Source organism: Colobus angolensis, unplaced genomic scaffold (assembly GCF_000951035.1).
Source record: "Colobus angolensis palliatus isolate OR3802 unplaced genomic scaffold, Cang.pa_1.0 Scaffold95, whole genome shotgun sequence".
Taxonomy (NCBI): Eukaryota; Metazoa; Chordata; class Mammalia; order Primates; family Cercopithecidae; genus Colobus; species Colobus angolensis.
Window position 1 is genome coordinate 10,493,256 of NW_012123487.1, and position 26,052 is coordinate 10,519,307.

Genomic DNA, 26,052 nt, shown 5'->3' on the forward strand with positions numbered 1-26,052 from the left:
TACCAAGAAAAAGTACAGTCAATCTACCTCACTGTCATCAAAGGATCTGAAGATGGCTCTGTCATATTTCTTTCTCCTTTATATATGGAGGTGTGGGGGGGAAAAAAAAGGAAAGAGAGTTAAAAAAAATTGATGAAGCCCTGACCCTTTAGATTCCATTTATAGTCTGAGCCGGAATGCCATCCCCCTTGACTAGAGAACTATCCAATCCAGCCGCATGTGTCAAGATTCTATTAGGCACTAAGTGAAATATATATGCATGCCCTTATACCGTTTAACACTCTGGGTCCACCTTCAAGACACTGGGCTGTGGATCAACCGAACCACCATTCCTCTTCCAAGAATCATTTTGACAGGTTCTTTTGGAGGAACTCCTTCTCTTTTTAACCCACCCTTTTAAAAAAAAAAAAAAAAATGGCACCAAAGAAAGACGTGAAGAAACCTGCGGCTGCCCCGGCACCAGCACCGGCACCTGCACCTGCCCCTGCCCCAGCCAAACCCAAAGAAGAAAAAATTGACCTCTCTGCCATTAAGGTAACTAAACAGATGAATTGTGTGGTCACTGAAACATCTTTCAATAGTAAAGAACTCTAGGAACTTGCAAAGGCGTGTATTTTTCATTGAGAGGAATAGCATTATTTAGTGAACTGGTAGATTTTGAAGAAGAGAGTTCTGCTTTAAAAAATGAATACCAGCATATAATTTCAAAGATTATTAGAGTATGGTATCATATGTGAAGCCTGTGCTTGCTCTATTTTTTATTCTCAAGTTTCCATTTTTCCCTAAATTGCACTTTTACTATTTAGGAGAAAAGTATATATATTTAACGGTGTAGCATTTAAGAATATTTAAACCAGTGTTTGGGTTTTAAATAAAATCTCTCTGGAAACCAGATCCCTTACCTTACAACTACATCAAAAGGAAAGTTTTAGCCCCTACTTATTTCCAGAAGTTTAAAACAGCTGATGGCCCACTTGTCCTGTATGTATTTGACAGCTGCTTTATTTTTTGCAATTCAAGTTAATTCTCCCTTCAGTTTTGCCTAATAAAATTTGATACAACACTAAATGAGATCTCAGCGCAGAAAATTAGGCACTCTAGTGTTTCAGTGACTATAACTATCATCTTGTTTATTTATTCACAATATTTAATTCAGAATTTGTGAGTTTCTTCTAAATGAAACTAACAAAAATAATTGTAAAACTTGTTATTACATGGCTTTTAGCTTATGTCTTAGAGTATTTGCATACTGATCTTGAACTAAGAAAAAATGTGATTAATTATTGTGTCAACACTTCGCTGTGATCAAAGTTCTCAATTGCCAAAAGATTATCTGTTTTTGGAAAATGGATACGTCTGTTAACTTCCAATGACGTGACTCATTAAATGTGCACCTTCTCTTCATTCACTGAGCTCTGATTGGCTCATATCACAATTTGAAAATTTTTATCTAAGGAAACCTGCCTTATATGGAAAACCAATGAGCAAAAGTACCCATGAGGTGATCTTTCCACTTAAACCAAAAGTTGTATATGTAATAAATCTCAATTTTGCCAATTTACCATTGTTTACTTGTGACTATGATACTGACCCATAAACAAACATTTCATTATTTAATATAACTGAAGAATTTTTTAAGTCCCAAAAATATTTAGTTAGATCATCCTCAGACATTATGTAATGACATTAAATATATTCATAATTTGTATAACATTTGAGTTAAACATGAAATTTTGTTTAAAATATAAGCAAATTATCACAAATATTTAATCTTTAGCTTGTAGGTATTTGAAGTATTTAAAAAAAATTGGTCATAGGATATAATATTGGTTAAGAACTGTTCTTAATGGATATCGACTTAGGAGGACAAAAAAATGCATGTCAGCTCTTCTGATAAATGTTCTTCTACCTTGAGGACTGCATGCATACAGTTCTTTAAGAGGAAACCAAATTTTTCATCCCAGCAACCCTAGTTAATGTATCCTTTACAGATGCATACTGACTACATTACACAGTGAGATCACAGCCATGATAGTAATTCTGATTGTCCCTCATCTTTAACTCTTCACTCTATAGTAACATTAGAAATACGAATCAGTGTCAAAGCTATTCCTTTTTATATTTATTGTGATTTATAAAACAATGTTATCTTTTTGTATCTGGTATTACAAACTTCTGGAAAGAAAAGAAAATGTACCTCTTTACCTAAGAAGCAAACGAAGTGTCTAATAAAAACAGGCATTAATTTTCTTCCCTGAGGACTGTGTAAGAATGAGTACATAAATATTTAGTTTGGCCGGGGAGAGATCTCCAAGAAAAGAGAAAACATCTCTTTTCTAATCCAGAAATTAAGCCACTTACTTATTCATAGTCAGCAGAAAAACAACACTTTTCAGAATCTTGAAAATTTGTTTATTCTTCTGTCAATATGTTAAATTGAGTCGTACAAGCTCAATATTGTGTAATATTGTGAGGATACAATATGAGTTTGTACAACTAAGCAAAAGAAGGAAATACCCCTGGAGTGTCTCTGTGAGAATGGGGCATGCTCCATCTTTATTATTTCATTGCAGAGCAAGAGATGTGATGGATTCCAGTAAGGGACACAAATCAAAAAGAAGTTAAATGAATCTTGAAGAAACAAGAGAAAAAAAAAATAACCTTTATCTTCCATTCAGAAGGCCCATTTGTAACAGAGAAAAAAAGAGAAACTAACACACTTTTGTAAAGAAATGTAAATGTCTTCAATGCTTTGCATTCATTAATATGAAATAAATTAATGCATATTTAGATGTATCTTAGCACAGCCAAAGAAACTGATACAACTTGAGAATTTTATAAACTTTAGTTTTATCCCAGGAGGTAACAGGCCTAATTAAAACATACATTAAAACATTTTACATTATGATGCTTTTAATCACTTAATAATGTTTCTAGATATATTACCTCATAAAAGCTATACAATTTTTTCAAGCGGAGAAAATGAACTTTAAAGAAATTAATAGAGCTGTTATATGCATTCATTAACTTTCCAAAAATTCAACAAAGAACAAAACTTAATTGGATTATAAACTTTCTTTCATAAATCATATAAGATTAGAAACTTAGCTGTCCTTTAGACTTTGAGTAATGCTGTAGTTTAATCATAACTGCCTTTGTGTAGTACAATAGTCACAGCCATGGTAAAATTTAATTTCTCCATAGTATTCCCAGCCAATATCTATGTTTCATATTGTAACATACTACATTTAATAGCCATATATTTGATTCCCCCATAAATCTTGAATAATCTTGAATATAATTAATTAGTTTTATCAGCTTCTTAAATGTGCTTTCCAACCTGATTTCCTGGTTTGTTCGTTATTAGTTTACAACATTTCTTCAATTGTTCTGACACAAATTTTGTGATACTCTCTGAAGGAATGCTTACTTGATGTCCAATCCTAATGGATTTTCTATAAGTGCCCTTTTCAACAACAAAGTACTATTGATATTTGAACACTAAAGTTATTGTCCTTGGTGGTTCTAAGCACTTTTTGCCTTCAGAGAGCTAATACTTCCAGTGACAATGCCCAGACCAAAAGAACACAGCCTAACAGAATCACAGTTACAGGAATTAAAACCCAGCATAAGTATGGTTGTAGGTTCAAAAACAAGAATACACATTGCTCAAAACTGTAACCAAGTAAAATAATGAAAGTAATAACATAACCATGTGCCTAGATTCTAGATCTTCAATGTGTAAGTGAATTTTCTGCATGATGCATGCACTGTATGGCAGTATTGCTGTGAGGTGATGGTATTGTGAATTGTGTCTCTCACCGTGCTGTTTGAGTTTTAATTCTCATTGTATTCACCACGTAATCAGGTCAGCCCTGACTAGATATTGTGAGCGATATTATAAAACATGGTAAAGGTACAGAATGCATTGACAGAAACTATCAAATAAGAAATCTTGCTGCAACAATTGACCACATGCTTGGGAAGATTTAAACTTTCAATTTAATGTATAAGGTAGAAATCTAATGTTCCCAAATGCATCTACTTACTGATGGGGATTCAGTGGAGGCAGATAGTTGTATATGCATTGTGGCACCCAATTTGTTTTGGCCCAGGTATAGGATTACTTTTGTTCACCTGTAAGTTCTTTCTTCTTATTTCTAACAAAGCTAATATAAATCCGGTTTCCTTTAGAAGAATTTCTGAGAAAAATCAAATGAAGTCATGCTCCACGAAAGGCTCTGAAGTTTATAAAGCTTTTTTTTAACAATAACCAATATTCATTGTGAATTTACTCTTTGCCATATTATCTTATTTAATCCTCACAATATTACACTGAAGTTGTGGTATCCACAATTTGCAAGTAAAGAAACTGAGCTTAAAAGAGGGTAAGTGCTATACATATGATCAAATAAGTAGTTAAGTGATGGACCTAGGGTTTAACTTAGCAAGCAAAATCCAGAGTCAACTGCGTTAACCATATCTGAAACTACCACCCTCATTTATAAAAAGTAAGTTGCTGTTTCTAAGAATGTGTAAAGGAGCCCTTTTTACGCTTAAGGGTATGAGGTAGAGTTGTTTTTGTATTGCCCTGCACAATCCTGTGTAACCAGAAGAGGGGATGACAGACACATCAGAGCAAGTTCACCAAGACTTTTGACCTTGACCGTTCACTGCTATTCTGTTCTCCATTTCCCTATCTTAGCACCTGACAACTTGGGTGTTCCGTTTTACAGAAGGAGGGTGCAATATCAGGAACCTAGAAATATTCCTACTCATTTTGTTCCATCTTCCTATAGGATGTTGTAAATGGAAAATGGATATTTTTAAATGCTATTAGATATAATGAAACTGATTAAGATTTTTTAGTACTTTTGTTCAATTAAAGACACATACATCAAATACGACCTTCAATTTTTGCCATCAGGCTAATATTCTAAGGAGGGTATGAGATCTCTCTTTTGTTTACAAATAAACAGCATTATTCAAACTGGAAATCCCAACCTATATTCTTTGGGATGGTATGCAGAAATACAATGCCACATGTATAATATGATAAAATCTTAACCCTAACTACTCTGAGTAAAAGAACACATGTAGTCAATTTCTAATTAGAAAAACATAGGTAAAAATATGTATAGGTTGTTTCTAACTTTTCCTTACATGATCTTAAAAGTTTGTTTTCTGTTACTCTGGCCTTTTAATAGTTCAAATTAATTTTTAATACAACTATAATGTTAGCCAATTGTAATATTAATCCATTTGCAATGTGAATATAACCTCAGGAGCAAATCAGAAATTATTTGACACTATTACTAGATATCAGTATCACATTTCCTCTTTCAAATATCTATGCTGTAACAGAAGAGAACAGGTGGGGAAGAAGTGGGAAAATATTAAAGGGTATTTTGTAATTTTCTCTAGAATTATATTTTGAAGGATAATGTCTTTGAAAGGAAAATGTAGCTTTGAAAATAAGAGATCTGTTCACCAATTAATAGTGAATAACACTTTTAAGTAAAACTAAATATTTGCAGGATAAGGAGACCATAAAGTGACCGCGCCAAATTTAGCTCTCGGCATTTTAGTGCTGCAAATGAACCCCTGGCAAGTTGTTTTTAGAACTCATTCCATAATTACCTAGTATTAAGCACCATCTGACTCATGGTGGAAAGGATTATATTTAGTCTGCTGATACTACACTTTCTTCTGCTGCTCTTCAGACTGAAATACTTTTCATATAAAAATAAGATCTTCTGTGGTTTATTTCTATATCAACTTCTACAGTTTGTTTCTTACCTTAAATCAGAATGTGAAGGTCAAAAATTACAATATAAAAGTAGAAATGGCTTCAATTATACTAGTTAAAAGGTATATTATATGGGTGATAAATTCTGGCTATTCTGGTCACAAATTAATAACAGTGAAGTGAAGCCAGAGAAGAAAAGTATCCCTAAAGATGTAACTACATCTTCTCAACTTTATACTCTTCCTTTCGCTGTGATAAAGTACCTATTAAATGCCCAGTGGAACATGTCTCCTGTTTATGAAAAAAATCCAACTGGCTTGAATATGATGTTATGAAGTTATGTTTTGTTTAATTCCTGTTTATCTAAATTACTTCAGACTAATATTACCTGTTGAATTTTTAGGCATCCTTCCTTTTCCATTAAAATGAGTGAGTTGAAGTGGATTCTACTGACAAAAGGATGGAAAACTCACAACCTTGCAGAAACATAAGAAATCCTAGAAATCGTGCAGTCGAGTATTTTATACTGATGAAACTATAGCCTAGATGAGAGAAGTTCATCAAAAGACACATGATTTATGATAAGAAAGCTAAAACAAAATTCCCAATCTAGCTTTCTTTCCACAAGTTCTCGAAGTCTCCAGAATGGCAATGCCAATATTCTTATCCCTGTTGTCACAAAAGGAACTTTTATTCCGAAGAGGAAGAAGCAGATACTTATGTCTTAAAACACACAAAAAATTTTTTAAAATAAAAGAATGAACAAAAACACAACGTAGGTTTTTAAGAAATTACATGCAAACAAATGCACAAAAGAGACAAAAGTATGGGCAGCTCTCAAGAAACTTTAAATTTCTTTATCAATTGTTAATCATAAGAAAGCTAATGAGAAAAAAGTGTGACAGGTTGTGTTTTCTAGATTTTTATTAAAATTCACTTAGACTTAGCTTAGTTCCTGTAGGTCTGAATTGTTTTATTTTAATAATTGAGTTTTTGCTCTTATGTGACTGAATTCAGTTGACTAATCTAGGACTTCATGGCACAAAATTAAACATTTTATCTCAGACCAGATCAATTTATGCAATCTAACCATCTAATCTCTCTTATATTAGAGAAACTGGGCTGGTGCCATATTCTCACTACTCTTAATTTCCCCTGTTTATACCATATTATAGTAACTAGCCTAGATAGATACTAGCCTAAGTATGTCCTATGTTGAAGTCAAAAATGCAAAAATATTTATTTCCTTAAACTTAAGTGAGTTATTCTGAAGCACAAAATTCCCAAGAGTTCCAAAATAGTGCTTTTCCTGGCCTTTTATGGTGGTTCCTAGAAACTCTGTGAGATTGGAGTGAAAATTAGGTAAAGTAAGTTTAAGGATTTATATATATCCAGGTCTTTGGTCTCTCTGCCAGGCATTAAATCAGAGAGCATAGAGCAGTGTTTTCTTTGAAAACTGGCCCTGATTATATTAGCTTCTTTAGCCTTTCTAGTCATTAGTCCCCATTGTATGTTGCAAGGACCATCAAGTTATTTGAAGAATGTAGTCCATGTTCCTTCCCAGGGCATTTTCTCGCAGTATTCAATATTATATGTCTCCCCAGTTATCTTTAATTACAGCTCTTCTTCTCTTACTAAGGCTTAACCTACATCAATTCCAGAGCCTGTTTGATTAACAGCATTTTAATATTCTTCTTCTATAATTCAATTCTTTCTGTTAGGTTGGTACAAAAGTAATGGCAAAACCGCAATTATTTTTGCACCAACCAAATAGATACATTGTCTGATGTTTAATTAGTTAATTTAATCTCATTATTACTATTAGAAAGATGCTTCTCAAAGTAAAAAAGAATTTGTAAACATTGTAATAAAAATTCTTTTTAGTAGCAGTATGTTGTAGACTACTGTTACCTAAATCCAACATCAAATGATAGCACAAATCATAAAAATGTGGAATGTAACTAGTTTACTGAGAGTCTAAGATAAATATATAGGCTAGAATTTAAAAGAGCCTTAAAAAACAAATTGGGGATTGGAAAATTAGAAGTCCAGGTCAAAAACATTTATATAAAATCCAAAGGAAGCTGCTAGAAATATAAATGTACATGTATCAATAATTCAAAATGAGCATGCTAACTTTGAGCAGGTGAAGTCTTTTCCCTCATGGTACACAACCTTCTAGAGGAGAAGTTTATATCTGAAGGGGGAGCTTAGGATATACATGTTCTAATGATTCTAACTTAATGAAAATCTATTGAGCTTCAAATATAGGCAAGGTATTCTACAGAGAGTTATGGAGGGATAAACCTTAAGAATAAGGCAAGCGAAGTGCTCTATTGGAGACAGGTTGGGGTAGGCTCACATCCAGTTCTACATCAGGAACAAATGACTTCGGGAACGGCCTAAGCTTCCCAGAAGCTTACAATCAAGAAGGTTAAAACACTTTCAGTGGGATGAAGCGCTGGGTGATGTTGAATACTGGGGAAAACAGATAGGAAACGTTTCTCTCAAGGGAAACAAATGTTACCAGGGCTTGTCGCATATTTAATTTCTAAAAAGAAGCAATGAAAGGAGAACATTCCAGAGAGAAGAAAGGTAAATCTGATTTTTAAAACTAATCGATGACATAGAGAACTCAAGCAAAAACCAGCCAACATTGTGTATTCATATTACACAATTAATTTGCCTTTGTTCAAAGGACTGATTACCCCAACATTATAACCCCAAGGAAGAGAGAGAAGATAAGTTTTGCCATTTATGAAAGTAAACCAGACAGAAGAATCGCTTGAACCTGGGAGGCAGAGGTTGCAGTGAGCCGAGATCGCGCCATTGCACTCCAGCCTGGGCAACAAGAGTGAAACTCCATCTCAAAAAAAAAAAAAACAAAAACAAAAAAACAGTGTGCCACAGAAAAAAATTGGATTTCCCATTTATTCTATGAGCACAGAATCTAGGTCTTCTAGTTTTTAAACTACAGTTTTTTTTTTTCTCTAGACCATACTGTAGCCTTCCCTACTGTTGTCAAATAAAGTGCTCAAATATTTATGTTGATTCTCAGTAAGTACCAAAAATATCTAAATGCATTTTCTATGTGACAAAGGTATGAAGAAAGACTAGGGTGAAACAGTTAACAACTGCATATCACTTAACTGCTTCTATCTTAATAACAAACTTTATAGTATCCAAGTCATTAGGAATAGCTTATTCATAACATAAATACAACTTTTTTTTTTTTTTTTTTGAGATGAAGTCTCACTCTGTAGCCCAGGCTGGGGTACAATGTCGCAATCTCAGCTCACTGCAACGTCCTCCTCCTGGATTCAAGTGTTTCTCCTGCCTCAGCCTCCTGAGTAGCTGCGACTACAGGCCCACACCACCACGCCCGGATAATTCTTGTATTTTTAGTAGAGGCAGGGTTTCACCATGTTGGCCAGGCTGGTCTCTAACTACTGGTCTCAAGTAATCTGCCCACGTAGGCCTCCCAAAATGCTGAGATTACACGCGTGAGCCACCACGCCTGGCATAAATAAAATGTTTTATTTTATTTTGTTTTATTTTATTTTATTTATTTATTTATTTTGAGACAGAGTTTCACTCTTGCTTCCCAGGCTGGAGTGCAATGGCACAATCTCGGCTCACCGCAACCTCTGCCTCCAGAGTTCAAGCAATTCTCCTTCCTCAGCCTCCCGAGTAGCTGGGATTACAGTCATGCGCCACCACTCCTGGTTAATTTTGTATTTTTAGTAGAGACAGGGTTTACTCCATGTTAGTCAGGCTGGTCTTGAACTCCCAGCCTCAGATGATCTGCTTGCCTTGGCCTCCCAAAGTGCTGGGATTACAGGTGTGAGCCACCACACCCAGCCCTAAATACAAATTTTAAATTTACTTTCCAGTTTACTCAATAGATTTTACACAGATTAACCATATTTTATATCTAGGCAAGGACACTTTTTCACCTGAAAAAAATATTAAATATGAAAATAATTATGTTTAGTAGGGCAATTTTGATGGTTAATTTTGTATTATTTATAGTTATTAGCTCAACTAACTATATATGCTAGTTCTCAATAATAAGACAATTCAAATTTAATAACGTAATTACATAAATATAATTACAAAAGTAAAAAAGAACACAAAGATAACATGGTAGGCTCTGATGCTTTCATTTATGTCAAAAATTATAAGATTCTAAATCTTGTAATATTCAAAGCTTACACATTTCCACCTTTGTCTTTCCCTTCCATTTGCCCCTAATGATTCAAAGCATTTTTAATTTTTCTGCTAAATTTCAGTTCCCAATAACCTTTCAAAAGGTCAAGCTATTTATGAAAATGTTTACCTGGGTACTAATAATTGTAAAATTACATTTTCGGTCTTCATTTTTGGACTCAAGATTCTATGAGATTTTTTTTCACTACTTATAAACTTAGAGCCAGAAGAGATGTGCATATTAAATGCTGATTTCTTCTGAAATGATTTGAGGAGAAGCTACAAAGTATATGTCTTTCTAGAAGGGAAGACTTATGCTTTTTGTGACCATCCCCTTAAAAACAGTTGCTGAAGCAGTACTCAAGTTACAATTAATCTCCAATATACAGTATGCCCGTAAGCTGCTTTAAACATGTAGAAAACTGATAAATATTATGTCTGAACTTTAGTGGACATCCTAGGAGGATCTTTCCCTGTACCACTTTTCCCAGTACCATTTCCAGAAGGGAGTTGCCCGCTATTTTCAGGTAAGCTACCATGAAAACCCATTGCTGGCCAATCCCCTAGATACCTTTAAAATTCTAAAACACAGTTTTAGCTGGGCAAGGTGACTCATGCCTGTAATCTCCACACTTTGGGCAGGATGATGGCTGGAGGGTAGGAGTCCAAACTAGCCTGGGCAACATAATGAGACCCTGTCTCTACAAAAAATCAAAATAAAAATTAACTGGGTGCAGTGGCACATGCCTGTAGTCCTAGCTACTAAGGAGTCTGGGGTGGGAAGATCACTTGAGACCAGGAGCTCAAGGCCACAGTGAGCTGTGGTTGTGCCATTGCACTCCAGCCAGAGTGACAGCAAGACTCTGTCTCAAAAATAATAAAATAAGATACAATTTTGCATTCCACAAGCACTGCCGTGCATTCTTTTGGCTTCTTGGTCTAGGGACTGAGCTATAGAGTATTTGACAAGGCAGAAGCAGAAACAGAAACAGCATGTTCTAGTAAGAACTTATGCGTAGTTAAAAAAAAAAATGTATAGGATGAGAGAAAAAGAATGTAAAAATGATCTATCAGCTTTTCTGCCCAGAAAAACTTCTGAAAATAAAAAAATATGACTACTCAGCCATTATAAAGATAACAAGGAGGGAGGAAAATAACCAGACCTAACGTCAGGAGACTAAAGGAGAATGGTGAAAAGCAGAGATCAAAACTATTCCTGGTTTAGATTATGCTTGCAAAAGAGTGATCTTTAATTGGAGATTGCAAGACCTGACCAGATTGTCACTTGGGTGCAGCCTAAGAAACATGCAGAATGTGCATGGCCTTTTCAAGTCCTCTGAACTTTACCATAAAGGATAGCACTTCAGAGGATGTTCCTTCTATAGCAGTTGCCGTTTGAAACCCCAAACCAGTCCCATTCGAAAACTTGCATTAATACCAAAACTTGCTGACTAGAAGTTTTCAAAATCCACAGTCATCAAGAGAAGGGTCTGGCCCAAGACCTTAAAGAACTTCTAAGCTCTTCTGCCATCGAACAAATAGGAAGCTTCTTAAAAGAAGATGCTCCAAGAGAACTTCTTGGAAATAAAGACCATAAAAGTACTGACAGGTTTCCATCTCACTATGGCTGTCCACTCCCAGGTTCTGGTCACCTAAAAATAGCTCTCAGGGTACAGATCCATCTTTCCCTTTGCCCTAAGAAAGCTAAAGAACTCTCTAAGGGGTGTGGCAACTTATCTCTGAAACCTGATGCTAGCTGTGAGGTCAAACCTTGCCCAGAAATAAAACGAAGCCTCAGCCAGGGAGGACCCCACTCAGGGACCGGAGCAACCCTCAACTCACTCTTCGGCTTTCCTGCTGTGTTGCAGCCCAGCCGCTCCATCATGGTGGGTCCTATGAGACAATGATTTGTCATTTATAGGAGAAAATAGATAGAGGATATGATCTTATTGAGAAGAAAGATAGGCAAATAATGGAACTGAGGAGAGAACATATTCAATATGAGCCTTTAGTATCTACTTTTGGGTTTTGTTGAGATCCACTAAAGATAGAAGAAAATAATTAGAGCTGTTTATCAACTGGAAAAATACATGTTACTTCCAAGAGGTGTGCTTTATGCTTTACCAACTCTTGCTGTATCACATAAGATTCATTATACCTAAATTTAGAAGAAAAAAACCTGTAGCTACAGCAAAATATTATACCTTAAAATACAATCCAGTGATGCTGATAGCTAAAACTAAGTAAACTGCTTTTGATGCATCGGTTTTGTATACTTTTCTTTAAGCACTGGCTAAATAGAAGACAGACTTAAGGTAGTCTTTTTAATGGGTATATCTGTACTCAAACACCGTGTATCTTATTAAGACATATCTTAAATATACTATAGATATTCCTAGGAAGTATTAAATGTAGCATTTGTTAAATCATTAAGATACAGAAAGATATTCCCTAATTATCTTTTGCAATAGCTTTTTATGTTCCTAGATTCAAAAGTGTCCTAAGGCAGCCTTCTTATGCCAAGACACCTACATAGCTTCCTAAAAATCTCAGAGCAACCAGCGCTCATTCTTCTGTCAATGCATTTGAAAGAGTACTTGTATTTTCTTTCTCTTCCTCGCCACCGCAGTCCTTCAGTGCTGACCAGATTGCTGGTAAGTGAATTGAGTTTCTCTGCTACAGATGTAGGCACAGCACTGCCTAGTTTCTGCAATATTACTTATCTTCAGGGCATGTTTCATTGCAGCTCAACCTATTAGTGTCCAAGCTATGCCTGAACTCTGAAAAGTAGGCTGACTTTTGGAGCTTACTTTGAAGATTACTCAGGGAATGAGCTGGATACAACTAAAACTCAGAACATTTTTGTTTGGTTAAAACATTCTTTGTGGTCAATTTCTTTCTAACAGATCGAGTTCTCTAAGGAACAGCAGGATGGTAAGTTTAAAAGCTATGGTTGTTAAATGTGCACACTCAGAAAGATGGCATGTGTGAAAACCAACTCCCTTGGGATGAGATTAGCTCTTCCTAATTATCCCCACTGGTGTTGCCATTCTAAATATAAATTGCTCTCGATCACTCTAAATATAAATTAGCTCAACCTGAAACCCTTGCTGATACTCAGTAATCAAAGGTTTAACAAAAGATAAGCACCACAGAATAGGCCCTTATATTTACTGATACCTAAATAAAACCAATTTGATACAATAGATAATACCATATATATATAGTAGATTTTATATATCTATAGATTTTAGATAGCTAAATTGCTAATATACTCCCTAAAGAGAGATGTGACAAGTCTGAACTGTCAATTTGAAAAATAAAATTGATTATAAAACTGCCCGATTACTAAAACTGTATCATTTCAATGGATAACATAGTGAGTTGTAGAATAAAAATGAATTCAGAAACAAAGAAGAAGGATTAATTTAGCATAGAACTATAGAAGGAACATCAAATGTCTCCTGGTTTAACCCCTCCCTGAGACATGCAAGACAACTGGCCTCATGCAAGACAGAGTCCAGAGATGTGACAAGACTTTGTCAATGACTCAAAGAATTAGTGCTAGGATCAAAATCTGACATTAGTTTAAGTTGATTAAAAATTTATTTTATAAAAACAATTACTAGCTAGGAGACTCGAAACTCTTAAGATTCAAGAGAATCTGAATAGTTTCCCTAACAAGTCAACTTTTTCACCTTTGGGTCTTTGGATCCAACAGATCCCATTAGTCCACAGGAGCTTGATGTTTTCTAGGAAGTACAGTGAGGAATGTTTTACGGAGTGAAAGAGTCACATATCTAAATGAACTGAGACATAAATAAACTTATAGATGGAAGGAGGAGAAAAAATTAGCTTCAAAATATTGCATAAATTAGAATATCAGTCATAAGTAGTATGTCTATATTACATATGATATGCAAAATATAATTATAATTATAGGTGATTAATAAGAACCTATTCAAATACTCAGTTCTCTACCTAAAGGATTCCCATTCTTCAAGTCTGTTTCTGTGTCTGAAATAGTTCATATTTGAACACAAATTGAGAAAAAAGGGATATTTACTGCAGTTCAGACTCACATGCATCTGCATCATGGTTGATGGCCTCATGTAGACAGATTAGATGATTTAGTGACTCATAACTCAAGATTATTTGAAATTATACCATGAAGGACTTTTTTCTCATTGAAAACAGTTGGTGATTCTACTATAATTTGATTTTGAATGCATTTTACTAGTGATGCTGCTACATTGTCACCTGCTGCATCCCAGTCCTCTCAAATAGCTCATTTACAGTTGTTCTGACCAAACTATTGTAGGATCAGGCAAGGGAAGACTTAAAAACCCTTGCAAGGATGTGAGGATTTAATGTTGAACATTAAACCTTTTATTCCGTCTGTGAAATAGATTTCAGACACAGAAGTTCAGTAAACATGGGTGTAGTGTACTGTTTTCTTTGTGGCAGGAAAACAAATGTCAGCATTTTAAATTATGTGGAAAACCTATAGTTGCTTAAATGAAAATATTCTTTAGTTTGTTTCCTTGTTTAGCAGTTAAAGAATTCTGTTCATGGCTGCTCTATTGGAAGCTATCACAGGATTGAAGGAAAAGGGGCAAAAACTGGAAAATTACAGCATTCTAAAGGTCTAAGTCTTGTGCTGTCCAGTAGACACTAGGCATATGTGGCTATTTAAACTTTAATTAATTAAAAACAAAATTTTAAATCCATTTTCCTCACTTGCACTAGTCACATTTTAGTGTTCAAGAGCAACAGTTAACAGTCACCTTTTTGGGCAGCCCAGAATGACAACAATTCCATTATTACCAAAATTTCTAGAACAATGCTGTTATATACCAGAAGTTAGCAAACTTTTTCTTAAAAGGCCAAATAGTAAATAAGTTAGGCTTTGCTGCCAGTATAGTCTCTGTAAAAACAACTCTACTCTGTCACTGAGGTGTGAAGAAAGCCATAGACTATTCATAAAATGGGAATGGCTGTATCTGAATCAAATTTTATTAAAAAGAAACAGGCAACCAGCCCCTGGAAAATAGTATAACCAGCCCTGGTATTAATTCTTCAAGAGAATAACTAAAGTTTGGGTTAAAAATCTGGAGTAAGAAAAATAGTGTCTTTCTGGTCCCTGCCTTTAAATCACCAAAAGTGTTAATGTCAGAGTGATTCTATTACAGCCCATAAAATCCTATTTCCACTTCGGCATCTGACCAGGGTAATAGTGAACCTGCTGAGCAGTCTGTTCATGAAAGCCTGAAGCCAGTAACAAGAATAGTTCAGTTTCACATGTCCCTTAGAAAGATGAAAAATAATATTTGACTAATGACTTCTAGTGCCTGCAGCAAGTTTTTTAGCATAGGGAATTCATCTGTAGCCAAACTGCATAGAATTTGAGGGGGAAGTTTTAACAAATAATGGTAACATGATCTGCAGTGAATTGTGAGTATAATGTCAGTGCGATGTTAGATTAGGATATGGAGGAATAGTAAGATGGAATATTTTGCTGAGTAATCTATCTAGACAGCACCTTTTGATCTGAAACCACTGATAGCCTAAAAAATGCTTTCACTTCTACCAATTTATTCAAAAACGATTTTTTGAGTATGGTTGATATTAACTCCAAGTCACCATCAGTACTTTTGAGTTTCCCAGAAAATGTAATCTAGTTTATAAGTTCTAATTAAAATGGTTTTCCTGGCCCCCAAATTCATAGTAGCACTCCTTTCTGTCTTTGGTATACATTTCTAAACTCTTTGTCACTATAATTTTGAAAGTCAAACCAGTTCTATCAAAAGAGAACGATGAAATTTAGAGAAAGTAAGCAATGCTATTATTATAATTAGAATAGAGAACACTTTAAAATATGTATTCAGAAAAGAATGGGAATGGCTGTGTATACTTAATATACACACATACACACAAAATGAATCAAGCAAACTGGGAAAATGTGACTAAAATTGATGGAGTCTACCAATGTGAATATCTTGGTTGTGATAATATAATTTTGCAAAATGTTACTACTGGAAGATACTGGGCAGAGCATACAAGAGATCTTTCTGTATCATTTCTTACAACTGCATGTGAATTTACAATTTTCTCCATAAAATTGTAATTACAAGACATACCGAAATTCTAAAGTAGATATAGCAACATATGTTATATGTATTATTTGAAAAAACAGTAAAGTATAAAGAGATTATCACAGTAACAATGGTATTATCATACCAAAACAAATATTTCTCCTTCTGAATTGATTATACCTGGAGACTAATAGAGTCACATATTAGTTAATAAACTATAGAATGTATAGATTTGTCTCACCTTTCTAAATTTTTCCTGAAAAATAAAGGTATTCCTGGAGAAAACTGGTTAAAGGGCTAACCTAGGAAATTTGCACCCCAAGATGAGGTTTTTCTATATAATTTGAAAAGTTTGAGTTAACCTCACATACCATGAGCCTGATTAAAAATTTGTTCTTTTTGAAATTTTGTTAATCTTGTTAATTATATGAGAGATTATTAAAATTTCTCAGGGCCTAGGAATTTTTTTTAACCCAATCCTGCTTTCCAGGCAGGTAAAGGAAATATGAATATGACTAGGAGCCCCAATTTCCATATCTGATTATCAATAACAGGCAACTTAAAGTTGGAAATGCTGCTTTAAAATAATCCCAAAAAGAAATGCTAAGTTTTTGCCAATGATAGTTGGAGATACAAAAAGAGAATCCAGGATAACAACTTGCACAGTTGGCAAAAGTTGTAAAACAGAAGAGTTTGAACTGAATTATTGATTGAGTTAGGTTTAATTAATAGGTTAGAGGAAGAAAAAAAGCATTCTAATGCTTCTTGCTTTTTGCAGAATTCAAGGAGGCATTTCTCCTGTTTGACAGAACAGGTGATTCCAAGATCACCTTAAGCCAGGTTGGTGATGTCCTTCGAGCTCTGGGCACAAATCCCACCAATGCAGAGGTCAGGAAAGTTCTGGGAAACCCCAGCAATGAAGGTAACCCATCAATTTTTCCAAGAAGTGTTGAAGTATAGGGAAGTGTGTAGCAGCATGTGTGTGTGGTACGTGTGGTGTGTGTGTGTGTGTGTGTGTGAGAGAGAGAGAGAGATTGATTTAAAAATGTTTCAAGTAATAGGGCTCAGTTTATTCCCGATTGTGGTAAGTGCGCCTCTTAGCCATATAGTCTCAGCCTTTTTCTTTACAAAATAAGTTAAACTTCATTTGAGAATTTGCAAGATGATAAAATATCTAATGTCAAATGTCAATGTTTAACTTTAGATATTAGAAATACCTAATGCTATCATCATTTCAAATGTTCATAATTAAAGGCTAATGAAATGAGATAATATCCAAATCTGCACATTTTTTCAGACTTCAAATCTTCAAAGGCAAAAACACATTTTGGCAAAGATGTTAAATATGACTTAAAACACTTTATAAACAATTCTGAGTAAATTCCAGTGGCACAGTTCTAGAGAACTTCTCTGATAAAAGCTGTGGAAATGAAATTGCAACTTTGTCAAGTAACTGAAAAATACATGCTGACTGCCATGTGCTCTGTCCTTTGACACACTGCTTCTATGAGTGGACAGAAGCAGGGTGTCAAAAGACAGAGCACAAGGATAATCCTAGGAAAAAAATCAGTGAGAAATCTAAGTGGCAAAATTGCAGAAGTCATTTACTCAATTCAGAAATCCAGTCATTATTCTAGAATAAGGAAATTACTTTTAATCCCAATGGTTTTATTGAAAAGTATAATAGTCTAACAGAAAATGACACTCAAAACAAACAAAACAGACAAGACACATTTGCAAATTGTTTGACAAGGGATTAATATCCAAAATGTATAGGAAACTCAACAGCCAAAAAAAAAAAAACCCACAAATAATCCAATCAAAAAACGGGCAAATGAACTGAATAGACATCCTTCAAAAGAAGATACACAAATGGCCAACAGGTATATTTTAAAATGCTCAATATCACTAATCACCAGGGAAACGTGAATGAAAAACCACAATGAAACACCACCTTACCCACTTAGAATGGTCATTGTTAAAAAGACAAAAAATAAATGCTGGGGAAGATGCAGAGAAAGGGGAGCTTTTATACGCTGTTGCTGAGAATGTAAGTGCAACCATTGTGGAAAATAGTATGGTTTATCACAAAACTAAAAATAGAACTGTTATATGATCCAGTAATCCCACTACTGGGTATATTTTTAAAGAAAAGGAAATCAATATGTCAAAAAAAAAAAACTGTATTCCCATGCTTATTGCAACACTATTCACGATGCCCAAGATATGGAATCAACTTAAATGTCCATCAACAGACGAATGGATAAAGAAAATACGATATATATATATATACACACACACACACACACACACACACACACACACACATACACACAATGGGATACTATTTAACCATAAAAAATGAAATTTTATCATTTGCTGCAATATGGATGAGCTTGGAAGACATCATGTTAAGTAAAATGAGCCAGGGACAGAAAGATAAGTCTACATGTTCTCACTCATATGTAGAATCTAAAAAATTTTCTTTTAGAGAAGTAGAAAGTAGTGCTTTCTAGAGACAGGGAAGGGCGGAAAGAATAAGAGACAGCCAGAGGTTGGTTAATAAATACCAAAGTATAGCTAGATTGGAGGAATAAATTCTAGTGTTCTGAATAAATTCTAGTGCTCTAGTCCCTCCCAAGTAGCTAAGACTACAGACGTGCAGCACCACACCCAGCTACTTTTTGTTTTGTTTTAGTTTGTTTTATAGAGACAGGGTCTTGCCATGTTGCCCAGGCTGGTCTCAAGCTCCTCAGGTCAGGCATCTGCTCTCCTTGGCCTCCCAAAGTGCTGAGTTTATAAGCATGAGTCACTGCACCCAACAGAAACCTTATTTTTAAATGCCACTTCCCAGCTTACCAAACATCTATCTTTAATGAAGAGAGGAGGGAATAAGAGCTAGCCAGAGGTCGGTTAGTGAATACAAAATTATAACTAGATTGGAGGAATAGCTCTAGTGTTCTAAAGCACTATAGGATGACTATGCTAGCAGCAATTCATTTTCAGATAGCTAAAACAGTTGACCTTGAATGTTCCCAATACAAAGAAATGATAAGTGTTTGAGGTGATCGGTATGCTAATTATCCTGATTTGGTCATTACATATTGTACATATGTATCCAAATATCACACTTCACCCCATAAACATGTACAATAAGTATGTGTCAATAAAAAATAATTTTTGAAAGAGATGCAAAACTGAAGTTTTTCAAATAGATATTCAGGCTGTTTATCTTTGCCATTAGGAAACAGAGAGGGGGCGTGAGATAACAAATAATCTTTTTTTTCCCTTGACAACTGAAAATTCTTTGGAGACCTTTCCTTTGTTAGAAAAAGAAAACTTGATTTCAACAAAACTCAAAATCAGCCTGCTGACTTCATTTTCTTTGGAAGGAAATATCCAATTATACCATGCAGAAAAGCCGAGAGCATGAGATCAAGTGAGCAAGCAATAGGGCAAACTCTATTTTTATTTTTTCTTTCTTTCCTTCTTTCTTTTCCTGAGGCAGGGTCTCACTCTGTCACCCAGGTGAGAATAAGTGGCATGATCATAGTTCATTGCAGCCTCAGCCTCCCAAAGTGCCGGGATTACAGGTGTGAGCCACCACACCCAGCCAAACCTAATTTTAATTTTTATTTATTTATTTGAGATGGGGTCTCACACTGTCATCCAGGCTAGAGTACAGTGGCATGATCTTGGCTCACAGCAACCTCCACCTCCCAGGCTCAAGCAATCCTCCCACCTCAGCCTCCCAAGTAGTTAGAGACTACAGGCATGCAGGCATGTACCAGCATGCCTGGCCTTTTTTGTTCTTTTTTTTTTTTTTTTTTTTTTTTTTTGCAGATATGGGGTCTTGCCGTGTTGCCCAGGCTGGTCTCAAACTCCTGAGCTCAAGGACTCCACCTGCCTCGGCTTCCCAAAGTGGTGATGTTACAGGTGTGAGCCACTGCAACCAGGCTGAAACCCTTAAATGTCACTTTCCAACTTAGCAAACATCCATCTTTCATAAAATTATTTGGTAAAATACTCGTTTTATTCAGCATTCAAATTTAATTTTTTAAATATTACTCAATATAATTTCAATGTAAAAATATAAATAATGTGTAATAGAAATATAGAAGAGTAGTAAAAAGATTTGATTTGGTGAATACATAACTTTACCCATTTGCATACATCCGGATAGTACAAAATAGACTGTAGATTTTCCATGAATAAGATTTACTTTGTCAGAAGACAATAAAGTCCTATCATCTCCAGGCTTCTAAGGTACAAAGAAGTCCGGAGATCCCAGAATATTTGACACACATTCTCTCCTTGTAAACTTCTTAAATTACTTAAAATTTAAAGAAAGGGAAGGCCCTCCAAAAGCTGGGGACAAAGGTGGAATATGTACTAAAGTTAAGTTTTACTGTCTTAATCCACTAGTGAGTTTGTTGTATCTCGGTGCATTTTTCTGTGGCTTGCAAGTATTTATGGGAAATATTAAATGGACAATACTAAAAATAAGCTACCACTTATTAAGCACTCAGTTTATCCTAGATATTATATTAAACTTTGCATTCATTAGCTCATTTAGTTCTCACAATAACCCTATTAGTTATCTCTATTTTACAGATGATAACTTGAGGCACAAAAAGGTTAACTTGTGCACTGTCAGAGTTGCAAATGGTAGACTAGGAATAAAAGTTCAGGCACTGGAATTCCAACCCTCATGCTATTAACTATTATCATATTCTTGATATTTTAGCAATTTACCAGCTGAAATTTAAGCTGTGTCAAGGTTTTTCAGATAACCTAGAATAACTTTTGAAGTTTAAATTGTGACTCAGAGTCAGTATTATGGTAGCTAATAACCCTCAAAATTGCAATTTCTTACAGAGCTGAATGCCAAGAAAATTGAGTTTGAACAATTTCTGCCTATGATGCAAGCCATTTCCAACAACAAGGACCAGGGCACCTATGAAGACTTTGTTGAGGGTCTGCGTGTCTTTGACAAGGAAGGCAATGGCACAGTCATGGGTGCTGAACTCCGCCATGTTCTAGCCACCCTGGGTAAGGGAATTTATTTCAGTGGACTTAGTGAGACAGAATATATAGAAAAGAACATGACAGGAGAATCATGTCATCACCAAAATAGGAGGAAATACTACAAAGGGAAAATGGGGGGAAAAAAATAGTCAAAAGTTAATGAGCATTTCAATTGGCCTCAGTGGCAGTGAATTTGGTGAAAATGTTAACTTAAAATATTGGTTATGAATAAGTAAAGGAAAGCATGGTAGTTCTTATAGGATACAGTTTGTATGACAAGGGATAATGTGGATTTAATTAACTCATTCAAAAACCAGTTAGTTGACAATATATTAAGTACCAAAAGAATGGGAAAGCCACAATTCCTATATGCCAAGAGTTTAGTCTCCAGAAGCCCTTGGCTGATGACCTATGGTGGATTTTGAAAATACCACGTGGACTTCTTTCTGAAAGGAGAGTTTTGTTTCATCAGGTGAAAAGATGAAAGAGGAAGAAGTGGAAGCTCTGATGGCAGGTCAAGAAGACTCCAATGGCTGCATCAACTATGAAGGTAGAATCAATGCTCACTGGTGGTTACAGCAACTCTTAACTGATCAGACTGATGATGGGCTCCTTTTGAACTTCTTTTCCTCTTCCTTCCTAATTGACATACATATGACAACGAATTGCATAACTCTAAAAAGATATGTGAGGATCTGAACATATAAATAACATTTATTCCAGTGTGTTTTAGCAATACTGTGCATTGTTTTTAAGCTTAAAATGTGTTTTCACATATATTTTTTGTTAGACCTTCAGAACATCCCTATGAGGTAGACAGGGCTGATGTCAGAATCAAATTTAATAGAATATTAAACCTGAAGAAATCTCAATGTCTTTTACTAGTATGAAGCAATTATGAAAATGAAACTTCGGGCCAAAGAGGTTTAGTTACTTGGTGAAGGTCAAACAACTGATGGCCAGACTGGTGCTAAAATTTACTTCTTCTCCTTGTCTAGTGTTCTTGCTTTAATGAAAGTCATCCCACAGTTGCCAATTGTTTAATTCTTACCACCAATTGATAGCAGCTTCACCCAGAGGGTGTGAAAGCAATGCACTACACAAAACAAAGATGCGTAATATAATTTACAAATTTAATTTTTTTTTAATTTGTAAGAAAATTTAAAATTTAAAATTTTCTTACAAGAAAATGTAAAACTTTTTCTGTCCCCAAAGAGAATGAACCCAGTTACATATAAATAAAGGTAAAAAGAGAAAAACATAGAAGAGAAGAGAACAAGAGTGAGGGGAAGAAAGGAGAAGAAAGGAAAGGAGGGAGAAGAGGACAAAAAGAAAGGGTTTAGCCAAGCTTATCTTCACTGACAATCTTGATTAAACTTCACTTTTAATTCTTAATTTAATTCTTAATGTGATAGTTCTTCACATTTGCCTATTACCATAAATACACTCCATAGAGAATCATTCAATAAACATTGTTTGAACAAGTGGACAGTCATCTAGAAAATAAAGTCAAATCTGAATTTTATGCCAGGACAAATTTCAAATAATTTACATGTGAAACGTAAAAGCTAAAAACAAAGAGCACAAAAATCACAGAAGAATTCATTTTATAACTTTGGAATGATTAAGTTTTTTCTTTCTAACAGTGACACAAAAACCAAAGGCATTGAAAATGTTGACAAATTTAAACACGTACTTTTAAAAGTCTATATGGCAAAAGCCACTAAAGCAGTCAAAAGACGGATAGCAAACCAGAAAAAAAAAAAAAATTGCAATTAATATCAGAAAGAGTTAATTTTCCTAATAAAAAAAGAACTACTACAAATAAAATACATCCAATAGAAAATTAGCAAGTACATGAACAGACAATTCATAGGAAACAAAATGAAAAAAATGACAAACTACATTAATAATTTTTAAAAATGCAAATTAAAACTACACTGACGGCTGGTCGCGCTGGCTCACGCCTATAATCCCAGCACTTTGGGAGGCCCAGGCAGGCAGATCACTTGAAGTCAGGAGTTCCAGACCAGCCTGGCCAGCATGGTGGAACCCCGTCACTACTAAAAATACAAAAATTAGCTGGGCGTGATGGTGCACGCCTGTAGTCCCAGCTACTCAGGAGGCTGAGGCATGAGAATCGCTTGAACCCGGGAGGCAGAGGTTGCAGTGAGCGGAGATTGCATTACTGCACTCTAGCCTGGGCAACAGAGCAAGACTCCGTCTCAAACAACAACAATAATAATAATAATAATAAACTACACTGTGAAATCATTTTTCAATAAGCTGATTGCCAAAGATTAAATGTTTGGGCACACTTTGGGCTGAGTAGAGGGTATGGAAACAGGCAATTTCATGTATTACTGATGGGAATGCATATTGTTAAAACCCCTAGGTGATGATGTGTTACTACTAATAGCAGCAAATCTACTTCTGGAGAGACTTAGTCTCTAGATATTCTTTCACTCAAGTGAGATGACCATATAAAGATGGTTATTCATTACTGTGCTGTTCATAATGCCCAATTTTTTTAATAATTTAATGTCCATCAACGTATAATTTCATCAACGTATCAATGTGAAAACAATCGAATGTCCATCAATGTATCAACGTGAAATTCTCTGCAGCCCTAAAAAACAGGGACACTCTTGTGTACAGTTATAATATCTATAAGATAAATTATTAATTGAAAAAAGGAATACAAAATAGTATATAGAGTATGCCATTTTGTGTTAAAAGATTTTTAGAAACATATTTACATGTTCTTGTATGTGCATAAACAGGTCTGTCAATTTAGCTATAAAAAGGGGAACCAGTTGCCTGGCAGACAGTGATGGGAAACACTTTGTTGCTATATATCCTTTCATGTGTTAAAAAAAATATTTTAACCCTAGCTGGGCACAGTGACATGTGCCTGTAGTCCCAGCTGCTTGGAGGTAAAGCAGGATTGCTTGAGCCCAGGAGTTTGAGTCAAGCCTTGACAACACGAGACCTCATGTTAAAAATAAAAATGCATGTGAATGTACCACTTATTCAAAAAATTAATTTGCAAAATCTGGGCAAAGGTCATAAATCCACTACTAGGAATTATGAGCTATACACCTTAAATACAAAAGAAAAGAAACTACTGTTATAGCTAAAAATAGGATTGAGCTAACTCATTAAACCTTTCTTTTATTAAATTTGACTGTTTTCTAACTCTAAGTTGTCTTATTTTGTCTATTTTGCCCCTACAGCTTTTGTCAAGCACATCATGTCTATCTGAATGGAGCTCTGAAGGTATATACCTGTTCCCTCTAATATTTAAGGCTTTCTTGATATTGTGTTTTTTAAAACTTGACAACTTCAGTTTATATGCTGTAGATTAATATTGGTTCTTAATTAAGAGATATATTAATTAGAAAATACTAACACCTTGAGATGGGTTATTTAGAAATAAAACATTTTTGTATGAGTGTATAAGCAAAAACTTATGAGGTTTTTGTTTCCATTCATAAATTCTATCTTTGTGGCTGTAATACAATTATGCAGTGGACTACCAGAGACTAGTTGATTAATTTAATTGGAACAGAACATTAATAAAAGCACAGGCAAACGTTTTTTGGATAACTAAAGTAGTTTTTAACAGTTTCTGCTCTAGAAAACCATGTTATAACAGTCCAAATTCAAGCACTTGCAACCAGGTTCTTACAACTAGGAAATGGCTCATCTTTTAAGTGCTAGTTCGCTTTGTGCCTTTTTTTTCTCTTACACTTCACATTATTTCCTCCTGAGTTTTATTCCTGAAAAGATGCAATTAATATCTAATTCGTTTTCCAGTTTTCTTTACAGAACAAGCATTGTTTAGGAAGACCAGTTGGAAACTTATTTTAATCACACCAATGACAAACTCTCCAGATCTGTTTACCATCATTCAGAAAAACAAAGCAATCTGGACTGTTCAAGACTGAGCAACTCCCTGAATTTTTATACATCTTCAGTTTTTCTCTGAATTGTATTCATACCACACAAAGTGTCTGCTACTCTAGATGAGAAGAATAAAATATTGACAATCTGAAATCCAAGCACCATTCTTTATTATCTACCATGAATCAACAAATGTTCTTAAAACAATAAATCAATAAACAATTTTGGTCAGTCTGGAATGTTAAAGTCACATTGCATTTTTATTTTCTTAATGAAAATAATTTTTAAAACTTCAATTATTTTGTTAAATGTAGAGAACATTGACAATTTATAAACTTTTAAAAGAAGAAATCACTGCAGTCTACATAGCAATAACAAATTGAATAATAAAGATAATTATATGTTATTGAAAAAGTGAAATAGAAATCTGAGGAAATTCAAACTGGATAAGAGACATTTTTCTAAAAACTATACAGGTAATTTAAAGCGAAAACAGTTTTCTTAGGATTTGTGTAAATCAATTTGTTCATGGCTTGATCTATTTAACTTCTAGTGACAATCTGGCCTATTAGAAAAGTCTAGCAAGACCTTAATCCTTCTCACTTAATGTCTTCAAGGATAAGATTTAGAGTGACCTTTCAGCTGTAACTTTTTAAAAAACCCTCTGGGATGGGACTGTTGCTTAAGAACTCAAGATCCTGTTTATTAATATTCTCTCTCCGACTATAATTCCCTCCCCTTTGCATGCCCATGTCCCAAAATATCAGTTCAATCTTTTAATAGATGTCAAAAGTGGTAAGACAAATTAGCAGAAAAGTTCATAGTATAAACTTTATTTAAGAATGCTATCACCTATCATTTTTTCTTTAGGACACAATCTGAGGGTAAAAAATTGGCTATTTAGAAGAGAGGAGTGGTCAATAGTTCTCCATACCACCCTCAAAAGATTATTGTAATATACAGGATTATAAAATATTTGAAAAGTACCTGCCTGCCTATAGATCTTTGGAAGCTGAAACAACTTTCTCTCTGATATTGGGAGCTTCAGATCAATGTGTTCCTTCT

At 34.7% G+C, this 26,052-nt stretch overlaps 1 protein-coding gene across 2 annotated transcripts; it reads left to right on the top strand.

Annotated features, from left to right (window-relative positions):
- Positions 1-253: 253 nt before the first annotated feature.
- MYL1 (myosin, light chain 1, alkali; skeletal, fast) lies at positions 254-25,226 on the top strand. 2 transcript variants are annotated; one of them, XM_011932328.1, is made up of 7 exons: positions 254-534; positions 12,865-12,892; positions 16,832-16,975; positions 20,932-21,105; positions 21,554-21,631; positions 24,318-24,360; positions 24,913-25,226. In XM_011932328.1, exons 1-6 carry the CDS (start codon positions 415-417, stop codon positions 24,344-24,346), a joined length of 573 nt encoding a protein of 190 aa, XP_011787718.1. In that variant the 5' UTR covers positions 254-414; the 3' UTR covers positions 24,347-24,360; positions 24,913-25,226. The 2 variants fall into 2 exon arrangements, with proteins under 2 accessions (XP_011787718.1, XP_011787719.1); XM_011932329.1 differs by lacking the exons at positions 254-534; positions 12,865-12,892 and adding exons at positions 11,774-11,844; positions 12,588-12,612.
- The last annotated feature ends 826 nt before the right edge of the window (positions 25,227-26,052 follow it).